General features: G+C 41.5%; 1 protein-coding gene across 1 annotated transcript in view; it reads left to right on the top strand.

The window, feature by feature from the left end:
• LOC115105115 (cadherin-18-like) overlaps positions 1–13,430 on the top strand; it is a 228,250-nt gene that overhangs the window by 90,947 nt on the left and 123,873 nt on the right. The window contains exon 4 of the mRNA XM_029626750.2: positions 5,188–5,307. Coding sequence (XP_029482610.1) covers positions 5,188–5,307 — 120 coding nt within the window. The remainder of the gene's footprint in view (positions 1–5,187; positions 5,308–13,430) is intronic.

Here is a 13,430-nt window from a genome sequence, read left to right as displayed (position 1 = left end):
GGAACCACACATGCGGAGATCATCTGTTCACCTACTCAGCGTCTCACAATGACACAACAGTTGGAACCAAAAATCTTACATTTGGACTCATCAGACCAAAGGACAGACTTCCACCGGTCTAATGTCCATTGCTCTGTGTTTCTTGGCCCAAGAAAGTCTCTTCTTATTATTGGTGTTCTACAATAGTAGTTTCTTTGCAGCAATTCAACAATGAAGGCCTGATTCACACAGTCTCTTCTGAACAGTTGATATTGAGATGTGTCTGCCACTTGAACTCTGAAGCATTTATTTGGGCTGCAATCTGAGGTGCAGTTAACTCTAGTTAACTTATCCTTTGCAGCAGAGGTAACTATGTGTCTTAACTTTCCTGTGGCGGTCCTCATGAGAGCTACAGTAGTTTCATCATAGTGCTTGATGGTTTTTGCGAATGCACTTGAAGAAATGTTAAAGGTTATTGAAATGTTCAGCATTGACTGACCTTCATGTCTTAAAGTAATGACGGGACTGTCGTTTCTCTTTGCTTATTTCAGCTGTTCTTGCTATAATATGGACTTGGTCTTTTACCAAATAAAGCTATCTTCTGTGTACCACCCCTACCTTGGGCTCCCGAGTGGCGCAGTGGTCTAAGACACTGCATCTCAGTGCTGGAGGTGTCCCTACGGACCCTGGTTTAATTCCAGGCTGTTTCACAACTGGCTTTCATTGGGAGTTGCATAGGGCAGCGCACAATTGGTCTGAGGTAGGCTGTAATTGTAAATAAAAATGTGTTCTTAAATGACTTGCCTAGTTAAATAAAGCAACAACAACAAAAAACTTGTCACAACACAACTGATTGGCTCAAATGCATTAGGAAAGAAATTCCACAAATTAACTTTTAACAAGGCAACAACAAAAAACTTGTCACAACACTGTTAACTTCCAGGTGACTACCTCCTGAAGCTGGTTGAGAGAATGCCAAGAGTGCTCTTATCAAGGCAAAGGGTGGCTACTTTGAAGAATCTCAAATATTGTCGCGTGCTGACCTTAGATATCTCTGTTTTTCTATATATTTTGGTTAGGTCAGGGTGTGACTATGGTGGGTACTCTAGTTTTGTTTGTCTAGGGTTTTGTATGTCTAGGGTTTTTTGTATGTTTATGTTGGCCTGATATGGTTCCCAATCAGAGACAGCTGTTTATCTTTTTCTCTGATTGGGGATCATATTTAGGTAGCCATTTTCCTCATTTGTGTTGTGGAATCTTGTATATGTTTACTTGCCTCAGTGCACATCAGTAGCGTCACGTTTTGTTTGTTGTTTTGTTAGGTGAGTTTCAGTTTATTAAAATTATGAGGAACTCTACTCACGCTGCGCCTTGGTCTCAATATCACGACGAACATGACAAATATAAAATAGATTTGGATTTGTTTAACGCGTTTTTGGTTACTACATGATTCCATATGTGTTATTTCATCATTTGATGTCTTCCCTATTATTCTACAATGTAGAAAAGGAAAAATAAAGAAAACCCCTTGAATGAGTAGGCGTACTGTATGTCTTACTTTGAAGGTTTGAGAATTAACCTCTCTGTGCACCGAACCCATTAGTGGGATTAAATTCGACAACATACGGTGATCGCTACATAAATAGTCATATTAAACATTCATGAAAATACAAGTGTCTCACATGATTCGTAAGCCTAGAATCTTGCTAATCCAACTGTGTTTTCAGATTTAAAAAAGGATTTACTGCGAAAGAATACGATGCGATTATCCGAGGACAGAGCCCAATAAAAAAAACTATTTCAACCAGCACAGGCGTAACAAAATCACAAGTTGTAATAAAATAAATTGTTTACCTTTGACTATCTTCCTCTGTTTGCAATCCCAATGCTCATTGTTACACAATGAATGGTGTTTTGTTTGATAAAATCTATTTTTATATATTAACACAAAACATTTTGTGAACTGCTTGTGTCGTGAATTCCTTCTCATTCAATTTTCAACGACACATTCGATGTAAATACACACACTAAACGTGACTTTATCCAGTCATGTTTGGTTTCATTGCAATCAACTGGTTGTTTGTAACACAACCAAACTTAAACTGATGGGTCATTTCGCGGGTCATTTCGCGGGACGTATTGACTGAAAGAAACCGATTTGAAGACAACAATTAATGAAATCATTGTGCATATGACCGCTGTTTCGTTGATTGACTGTATTTTAACCCAATGACCACTGATCGTCTTGAAATCTAGCTTGGTCGATAGCCAATGAGCTGAGGTCATCGGCAGTATGTAATGGTTATGTGTTGGAAGACCAACCCATGTAGTAAACTCCGGCGTAAAGAGGGTCATTCGCCATTGAAGATTCATACTGGAAGGAGCCACGCATGTTACGCACAGCACTATTTTGGTAAAGTGCATCTTCAGCTGTTTATAAATCAATCAGTATGGCGACTAAGTCAGGGAAAGCTAAATCTAAGTGTAGATATACAAATGTACACATAATTTTTGAAGAAATTTATCTGGAAAATGAGACAGAGATTGTTGGAGGACGATTCATTTAGCTAGCATAGCTTTGATTCCCAAATGGAGGAATATTTTTTCAACAAAGAGGACGCGTTTTGGACTGGTAAGTTCTTGTCATGCTAATGACGTTGTTTGTAATTAATAATATAAAATATTAGTTGTGATTTTTAAAATTTTTAGTAGCAATATATAAAAGTGTAATGAAATGTGTAAAGTACACATTGGCTATACATTGTGGGAGTGAGTATGTTTGTATGTATGTGTATGACCCATAGCCTATGTTTGTGTGTGTATATATACATATTGTGGATTAGAGGGAGCATGGCCGAGATGCGTGTGTCTCCCGCTCCACCTTACCCCACCCCCACATGAAATAGCCTATTTGAGGCTGTTGAGGGGAGGGCAGGCCCACAACAATGGCCAAAGTGAAATGGAGACAGTAGATACAGCTGGTGTGTTGTAATATAATAAAGACAGTAGATCTAGCTGGTCTGTCATAATATAATAGAGACAATAGATCTAGCCAAATGTCATAATATAAAATAGACAGTAGATCTAGCTGGTCTTTAATAATATAAATGAGACAGTAGATCTAGCAGGCCTATAATAATATATTCAACCTTATGTTCCCTGTGCTCTATATATATCTGTTTATTATACCTGTTGATACAGGGCTCATATGTAAAACTATTTTAACTGAACATTTTCTTTCACAGTGACACCGACTCCGAATGGGAGCCCCCAGTGCCAAGGTGTCCATCCCCCACTGAAGCTGGTTCATCTTGCCGGACACCTGTTGTCTCAGCGCTACTGGGGCATGGACTGCAAAAAATGTACCCATTCCAGCTGCAATAAAGGACTACAACAAGTGCATGGGAGGTGTGGACCTGTCAGATGCACTGATAGGCTATTACAATGTGCTCCAAAAGACGATGAAATATTACAAGACCTTCTTCTATCATTTCATCGACATTGCTGTGGTGAATGCATTCATCCTACACAAGGAAATGGCTAAGAGCTGTGGAAAGCCCCCCATCTCACAGCTAGCCTTCAGAGAGCTGCTCATCAAGGAGCTTGCTGACTACAGCACCACAGCACCACTGCACCACGTTCTGGCCCCTCTACCTCTGTCCCTTCTGCTCCTGCCACAAGTGGTGTTCACCTGCCCAAATGTATTTCTGCAGGCATTGATGTGTCTCAGGGCCAAAGGGGCACAGCATGGAGGCGTTACTGTGTTCTTTGCAAAATGAAGTCCCCCATTACCTGCACCACATGCTTGTTGACCCTCTGCTTTACAGCAGAAAGAGACTGCTATGGCACCTGGCATCAGCAGCACAATATTGTGTAGAGGACTGAGGGTCTTCCAAATATTGAAAGTGTTATTTTGTAAATGTATATGTATTTTTTTTTTTGGGGGTGTTAGAATACCATTTTGGTATTTTGTATATATAGTTATTCCATTCAAAATCTATAACTTCCCCAATTTGGGTACATGTGGGCTGCTTATGTGGGACACCTGGGTGACTTCATGATAAATGTCATGTAGCACACTTGTTTTGGAAGTTATCTTTTCTGAAACTTTGCAAAAGTACTGTTGCCCTCTTCTGTTTTCCACTGAAATTGTCCCCATCATCCAATCTGAATGTTTGTTTTGTCTTGTTCATTTTAAAGATGATGATACAACAATAAAAATAAAAAACGTATGGTTTTTTCATTGTATTATCTAAACCAGATCTATTGTGTTATATTATCCTACATTCAATTCACATGTACACAAACTTCAGAGTGTTTTCTTTCAAATGAAAACAAGAATATGCATATCCTTGGTTCTGGGCCTGAGCTACAGGCAGTTAGATTTGGGTATGTTTTCAGGAGGAACTAAAAGTAGGAGGGTAGCTATAAGAGGTTATTAAACAAATCCCAAAGGTAACCATTCTCTGTGCCCTTGTCACAAGAATTATGTTCTCAATGTTCATGACCCAATTCAATTACACTACTCGGTCTGCAACCCAGAATTTGTAAGATACTGGTTGAATGAAACAGATGGAGGCCCAGCTAAATAGTCAAAATGTTTATTCACGAGAGCGCTAGTTCGTTGTACAATAACATTCATTTTATACTAGCTCCTTACGCACATACTTTTACACACAAACAGTAGATATCATACGCACATACATACACACGAACAGTAAGTATCCTACGCACATACTGTATCAATACCCAGCCGACAAAGATTAGGGACTGTGAGAAGCACTCCCTGTCCTCCCTCAAGATTAGGGAGTACTCACTGCCTTCTCCCAAATCTCTCAGAGGCCCCTAGCAAGGTCGGCACCGAATTCTGCTCAGACAGTCTGTGTTTAAGATACTAAAATTATATATTGTACAGATATATAATTTTACTGACTAAAACTACATACATCATTAATAATAATGTAATGATCCTAATCAATTTCATACAATTATATGCTTTCAGGGTGTAATATTCTAGTCATTCATTTAAACATATAAATTCCATCAACAGTCCTGAAACTATTACTTCTTCAAATAAATATATGAAGTTACCCAACATCAAAACAAATTCTGTATGAATTAAAGGCACTCATGAAGACACACATACTCATAAGTATCACATATCGATAAGAATGCTTGATTCTGATTTTTCTTTCATTACATTTTCAGGTACTTCTGTATATCAAGTTACTGCTTCGGACGCTGATGACCCAACGTATGGAAATAGTGCCCGAGTTGTCTACAGTATTCTCCAAGGACAGCCATATTTCTCTATTGATCCCAAAACTGGTAAGACACATTATTGTACACATTATCAACTTACTTTGACTGAATGCAGTGCTGGTTTGAATTAGTCATGAAATAGAATCAACATAAAATATTTATACATAGTATACTATCGTCGGATATGCAGTGATTTTTTTTATTGATACTTCGGAATTATCTCCACGGAAATCTCTCCACAATGGTTCCGTGGGCAAATGACATACAGTGTACAGGTAATGACAGAAGCTATCTCTGAGATGTAAGCAAACTACAGCCATAGAGTACCACAGTATACGTCATAACACTCATAAAGCATATAAAGAACTACAACTGCCATGATCATCTGGACGAGACTACCTAATTGAGGCAACGGTAAGAATCTCTGATTTAACTCTCTAATGTTTGCTAAATTTAGTAATAATTCAATTGGCTACATTTTTTTAAATTGACAGTTCTGTGGACTCTCTTGTACACGTTTTAGATTGACACAATACCTGTTAGCAAAGGTGTCAGCTAGAGAATACGTGCAGGAGCTTACAAGGATTTGTAGTCGTGCATGATGTCTACTTTGATGCTAATTAGCATTTTTGATTCTGAGAGTAAATATAGCCGAATATATTAATAAAAGTCACCTTGTCCGAGAGAGATTTATATGATTATCAAAAAGTCACACCAGGGTAAGCTTACACGAAATCCAGTGGTGTAAAAAGTACATCAATTATAAGTCTAAAAGTATTTGGTTTTAAATATACTCAAGTAACAAAAGTAAAAGTTTAAATCGCTTAAAATTCCTTACATTAAGCAACCCAGATGGCAGGATTTTTTTATTCATTTTTTTTATTTACGGATAGCCAGGGGCACACTTCAACACTCAGACATAATTTAAAAACGAAGCATTTTTGTTTAGTGAGTCTGCCAGATCAGAGACAGTGGGGATGAGCAGGGATGAAGTGAGTGAATGAATTAGACAATTTTCCTGTCCTGCTAAGCATTCAAAATGTAACAAGTACTTTTGGGTGTCAGGGAAAATGTAAGGAGTAAAAAATATACTATTTCCTTTGGGAATGTAGTGGAGCAAAAGTAAAAGTTGTCAAAAATATAAATAGTAAAGTAAGTACAGATACCGCAAAAAACTACTTAAGTAGTACTTTAAATTATTTTTACTTAAGTACTTTACACCACTTCACGAAACACAGCACTTATTTTAAGTGTTTCCCTATGGGAAAAATGAATGGTTGAAAAAGGATTAGAACCATTTCCCTGTTTGACCGCTGGGTTTTCTAGGTATTATGACACCTCCATTGTGGGGTTCTATACAACCTCCACATTCTTTATTGCAGTGGTCACCAACAGGTCGATCATCCTAGTCGATCACCAAACATTTCTGTAGAAAAGCCAACGACAAAAGCATAAACGCTTGAGCTCAGTTTTTTTGTGTTGTGCTGTTGGCAGTAGGTGCACTTGGTTCAGAAGCCCTGTGCACCAGGTAGACCATTTCATTTGTATGAAAATACAAACTTTGCCTACCGCGCGGAACAGGGGATCTTTGGCTAAATCGAGTGCTCCTACTGTGCTGTCCAATCGAATAGCCAATCGGATAGAGCACCAGCTGTTCCGGAAGACTATATGACCAAGATCCCCATAGCCGATGTGAGAAAGACCTTTAAACAGGTCAACATTCACAAGGCCGTGGGGCCAGACGGACTACCAGAGTGTGTACTCAGAGCATGCATGGACCAATTGTCAAGTGTCTTCACTGACATTTTCAAGCTCTCTCTGACCGAGTCTGTGATACCCACATGTTTCAAGCAGACTACCATAGTTCCTGTGCCCTAGAATGCGAAGGTAACCTGCCTAAATGACTACCGCCCCGAAGCACGTCGGTAGCTATGAATTGCTTTGAAGGTCATGGCTCACATCAACATATCAACAACAATAAAATGACATAACATTGACTGGGCGTGTAGTGGAACGGGTGAAGAGTTTCAATATATGTTCAATATATTCAATATATGCTTCACTGAGGCTCGCAAGTACTACATTTATATCTACAGTGCATTCAGAAAGTATTCAGACCCCTTCTTTTTTCCACATTTAATGACAAAGCAAAAACTGATTTTAGCATATTTATTAAAAATAAAAAAACAGAAATACCTTATTTACATAAGTATTCAGAACATTTGCTCTGAGACTCGAAATTGAGCTCAGGTTCATCCTGTTTCCATTGAACATCCTTGAGATTTTTCTACAACTTGGAGTCCATCTGTGGTTAATTCTATTGATTGGACATTTACATTTACATTTACATTTAAGTCATTTAGCAGACGCTCTTATCCAGAGCGACTTACAAATTGGTGCGTTCACCTTAAGACATCCAGTGGAACAGCCACTTTACAATAGTGCATCTAAATCTTTTAAGGGGGGTGAGAAGGATTACTTTATCCTATCCTAGGTATTCCTGAAAGAGGTGGGGTTTCAGGTGTCTCCGGAAGGTGGTGATTGACTCCGCTGTCCTGGCGTCGTGAGGGAGTTTGTTCCACCATTGGGGGGCCAGAGCAGCGAACAGTTTTGACTGGGCTGCGCGGGAACTGTACTTCCTCAGTGGTAGGGAGGCGAGCAGGCCAGAGGTGGATGAACGCAGTGCCCTTGTTTGGGTGTAGGGCCTGATCAGAGCCTGGAGGTACTGAGGTGCCGTTCCCCTCACAGCTCCGTAGGCAAGCACCATGGTCTTGTAGCAGATGCGAGCTTCAACTGGAAGCCAGTGGAGAGAGCGAGGAGCGGGGTGACGTGAGAGAACTTGGGAAGGTTGAACACCAGACGGGCTGCGGCGTTCTGGATGAGTTGTAGGGTTTAATGGCACAGGCAGGGAGCCCAGCCAACAGCGAGTTGCAGTAATCCAGACGGGAGATGACAAGTGCCTGGATTAGGACCTGCGCTGCTTCCTGTGTGAGGCAGGGTCGTACTCTGCGGATGTTGTAGAGCATGAACCTACAAGAACGGGCCACCGCCTTGATGTTAGTTGAGAACGACAGGGTGTTGTCCAGGATCACGCCAAGGTTCTTAGCGCTCTGGGAGGAGGACACAATGGAGTTGTCAACCGTGATGGCGAGATCATGGAACGGGCAGTCCTTCCCGGGAGGAAGAGCAGCTCCGTCTTGCTGAGGTTCTGCTTGAGGTGGTGATCCGTCATCCACACTGATATGTCTGCCAGACATGCAGAGATGCGATTCGCCACCTGGTCATCAGAAGGGGGAAAGGAGAAGATTAATTGTGTGTCGTCTGCATAGCAATGATAGGAGAGACCATGTGAGGTTATGACAGAGCCAAGTGACTTGGTGTATAGCAAGAATAGGAGAGGGCCTAGAACAGAGCCCTGGGGGAGGCCAGTGGTGAGAGCGCGTGGTGAGGAGACAGATTCTCGCCACGCCACCTGGTAGGAGCGACCTGTCAGGTAGGACGCAATCCAAGCGTGGGCCGCGCCGGAGATGCCCAACTCGGAGAGGGTGGAGAGGAGGATCTGATGGTTCACAGTATCGAAGGCAGCCGATAGGTCTAGAAGGATGAGAGCAGAGGAGAGAGAGTTAGCTTTAGCAGTGCGGAGGGCCTCCGTGATACAGAGAAGAGCAGTCTCAGTTGAATGACTAGTCTTGAAACCTGACTGATTTGGATCAAGAAGGTCATTCTGAGAGAGATAGCGGGAGAGCTGGCCAAGGACGGCACGTTCGAGAGTTTTGGAGAGAAAAGAAAGAAGGGATACTGGTCTGTAGTTGTTGACATCGGAGGGATCGAGTGTAGGTTTTTTCAGAAGGGGTGCAACTCTCGCTCTCTTGAAAACAGAAGGGACGTAGCCAGCGGTCAGGGATGAGTTGATGAGCGAGGTGAGGTAAGGGAGAAGGTCTCCGGAAATGGTCTGGAGAAGAGAGGAGGGAATAGGGTCAAGCGGGCAGGTTGTTGGGCGGCCGGCCGTCACAAGACGCGAGATTTCATCTGGAGAGAGAGGGGAGAAAGAGGTCAGAGCACAGGGTAGGGCAGTGTGAGCAGAACCAGCGGTGTCATTTGACTTAGCAAACGAGGATTGGATGTCGTCGACCTTCTTTTCAAAATGGTTGACGAAGTCATCTGCAGAGAGGGAGGAGGGGGAGGGGGGGAGGATTCAGGAGGGAGGAGAAGGTGGCAAAGAGCTTCCTAGGGTTAGAGGCAGATGCTTGGAATTTAGAGTGGTAGAAAGTGGCTTTAGCAGCAGAGACAGAAGAGGAAAATGTAAAGAGGAGGGAGTGAAAGGATGCCAGGTCCGCAGGGAGGCGAGTTTTCCTCCATTTCCGCTCGGCTGCCCGGAGCCCTGTTCTGTGAGCTCGCAATGAGTCGTCGAGCCACGGAGCAGGAGGGGAGGACCGAGCCGGCCTGGAGGATAGGGGACATAGAGAATCAAGGGATGCAGAAACGGAGGAGAGGAGGGTTGAGGAGGCAGAATCAGGAGATAGGTTGGAGAAGGTTTGAGCAGAGGGAAGAGATGATAGGATGGAAGAGGAGAGAGTAGCGGGGGAGAGAGAGCGAAGATTGGGACGGCGCGATACCATCCGAGTAGGGGCAGTGTGGGAAGTGTTGGATGAGAGCAAGAGGGAAAAGGATACAAGGTAGTGGTCGGAGACTTGGAGGGGACATGATTGGGATAGGCACACACCTGTCTATATAAAGTTACCATAGTTGACAGTGCATGTCAGGGCAAAAACCAAGCTATGACGTCGAAAGAATTGTCCGTAGAAGTCTGAGACAGGATTGTCTCAAGGCACATATCTGGGGAAAGGTAACAAAAAATGTCTGCAGCATTGAAGGTCCCCAAGAACACAGTGGCCTCCATAATTTTTAAATGGAAGAAGTTTGGAAACACCAAGACTCTTACTAGAGCTGTCCTTTTGGCCAAACTGAGATATAGGGGGAGAAGGGCCTTGGTCAGGGAGGTGACAAAGAACCTGATGGTCACTCGGACAGAGCTCCAGATTTCCTCTGTGGAGATAGGAGAACCTTCCAGAAGGATAATCATCTCTACAGTACTCTGCCAGACGGAAGCCACTCCTCAGTAAAAGGCACATGACAGCCTGCTTGGAGTTTGAGAAAAAGGAACTTAACTACTTGCGTCGAGCCATGCCGGATCCGGTAGCGTAATCATAGCCTCAAGCTCAATACCGTAACGCAACGTTAACTATTCATGAAAATCCCAAATGAAATGAAATTAATATGCTAGCTCTCAAGCTTAGCCTTTTGTTAACAACACTGTCATCTCAGATTTTCAAAAATATGCTTCTCTACCATAGCAAACTAGCATTTAGCATTTAGCGTTAGCATTTAGCATTAGCATTTAGCGTTAGCATTAGCAGGCCACATTTTCACAAAAACCAGCAAAAACATTCAATAAATAATTTACATTTGAAGAACTTCGGATGTTTTCAATGAGGAGACTCTCAGTTAGATAGCAAATGTTCAGTTTTTCCTGAAAGATTTTTTTGTGCAGGAGAAATCGGTCCGTTTGGTGCGTCACGTTTGGCTACCAAAAAAAAATGAAAATTACAGTTATCCAAACGCCAAACTCTTTTCCAAATTAACTCCATAATATCAACTGAAACATGACAAACGTTGTTTAGAACCAATCCTCAAGGTGTTTTTCACATATCTCTTCAATGATGTATCGTTCTTGGAAGTATGAGTCTCCTTCTGTAACGCAAGGTACAATGATTGCCACTGGGAATTACGCACCGACTTAGACAAAGGACACCGGACGGCCCCCTGGCAAATGTAGTCTCTTATGGCCAATCTTCCAATGATATGCCTACAAATACGCCACAATGCTGCAGACATCTTGGATGAACGGCAGAGCGCATAAGCTCGTTCACAGCATATTCACAGCCATATAAGGAGACGTTGGTAAAACACAGCGTCAAAAATCCTTTGAAGTTTCATCTTGGTTTTGCCTGTAAGATCAGTTCTGGGGTACTCACAGATAATATCTTTGCAGTTTTGAAAATGTCAGAGTGTTTTCTTTCCAACGCTGGCAATTATATGCATAGTCGAGCATCTTTTCGTGACAAAATATTGCGCTTGTAAAAATATTTGTAAAAAATAGTTTTTGCTTTGTCATTATTCGCTAGAATAAGGCTGTAACGTAACAAAATGTAGAAAAAGTCAAGGGGTCTGAATTCTTTACAAATCCACTTTATTTTGTTATCAAAGCTTGAGTTTTGAAATATAATATGGTCTGAGTAGAACAATATTGTCATGGCAAGCATATGTCCAATATGCTGTGATAATGTATTTGGCCTAATGCACTGTCATGACATTGGCGTGTGGGGGGAGGTTTATGACCCCCATAAATACCTTTCTCCTTTTCTCTCTCTCTACTCTATAGAGTTGACTCTTGTAAAGCCTTTGTAACATAGAGAGTCTGGTAACATTGAAAGGTGGGAAACGGAACCATATTTTGGTAATCCAACCAGTTGAAAATATGCATTGGTACTTAATGAATATGATCTCAGATCAGTTGTTGTGTAAGACATTACTACTAATGAGAGGATGACAAATTGTATCTTGGAAAGTCGACACATTCTAGTTATCAGATTCACATGGAATTTTTGTGCATTTTAAATGTTTAACTTCTTATGGATCAGTGGTGTCCCACCTTGCCAACTTCCGGTGAAATTGCAGAGCGCCAAATTGAAATTAAATTACTATAAATATTTAACTTTCATGAAATCACAATTGCAATACATCAAAATAAAGCGTAACTTGTTGTTAATCCAGCCACTGTCAGATTTCAAAAAGGCTTTACGGCGAAAGCAAACCATGAGGATTATCTGAGGACAGCACTCAGCGCACAAAACATTACAAACAGTTAGCAGCCAAGTAGATTAGTCACGAAAGTCAGAAATAGCAATAAAATTAATCACTTACCTTTGATCTCCGTATGGTTGCACTCACAAGACTCCCAGTTACACAAATGTTTGTTTTGGTCGATTAAGTCCCTCTTTATATTTCAAAAACCTCCATTTTGTTGGTGTGTTTTGTTCAGTAATCCAATGGCTCAAATGCGGTCACAAGAGGCAGACGAAAATTCCAAATGGTATCCATAAAGTCTGTAGAAACATGTCAAACGATGTTTATAATCAATCTTCAGGTGGTTTTTAGCCTAAATAATCGTTAATATTTAAAGCGGACAATAATGTCTTCAATATAAAAGAATAACAAGAAAGGTGCGCCCCAAACAGGTTGGGGAAATTCCACTGGCCTCTCATTGAAACTGCTCATTCTCCCTCATTTTTTTGAATAAAGGCCTGAAACAACAATTTCTAAAGACTGTTCACAGCTAGTGGAAGCCATAGGTTATGGAATCTGAGTACTATCCCTTTAAATGGTGGATAGGCTTTCAATGGAAAAACACCCATTTCAAAATAATAACACTTCCTGTATGGATTTTCATTTCAGTTCTGTTATACTCACAGACATTATGTGAACCGTTTTGGAAACTTTAGAGTGTTTTCTATCCAAATTATATGCATATCCTAGCTTCTGGGCCTAAGTAGCAGGCAGTTTACTTTGGGCACGCTTTTCATCCAAAATTTCACCACGATATAAACCCGTTAACAAAAATGAAACTTCCTGTTCCAGGGACGTGCGGATTTGCGGTCCCCATGTTAAAAAGGACAAGGTCACCTACAGAACTAAGCCAACGTCCGCGTGAGCTCTGGTTGAACGACAATAACCTAACGAATCGAATTTAGCATTAGCTCAGCAACTGTAGATGTGGGCTAGGAGAGGACAGACAGAGTATCCATTCTACCACGCTCCAGTTCACCACTAGACATTCTTCAGAGGACCAGAGATCCATGCTGGACCACCCCGCCTTCTATCTACGACCAATCTACCGAAGCGCAGCTCAGAGTAAATATTTATTGCATTTTCCTTTTTCAAATGGAGGGATATTTAGACTGCATAAGATACTGTATTTACGATAACATAGCTTCCTACGGCCCGATAGAGACACAAAACCTTTTTGTTCCTCAGTCTTCCCTCTCTTTCACTCAAACCCAACCCCCTTTCTTTGGGTAACTAGGCGTCATATCTGTTCCGTCCGCTAGGGACGTTTACCTTTATGACAT

Source organism: Oncorhynchus nerka, linkage group LG22, assembly GCF_034236695.1.
Source record: "Oncorhynchus nerka isolate Pitt River linkage group LG22, Oner_Uvic_2.0, whole genome shotgun sequence".
Taxonomy (NCBI): Eukaryota; Metazoa; Chordata; class Actinopteri; order Salmoniformes; family Salmonidae; genus Oncorhynchus; species Oncorhynchus nerka.
Note: the sequence above shows the minus strand (reverse complement) of the source record. Positions and strands in the feature narration are given on the sequence as shown.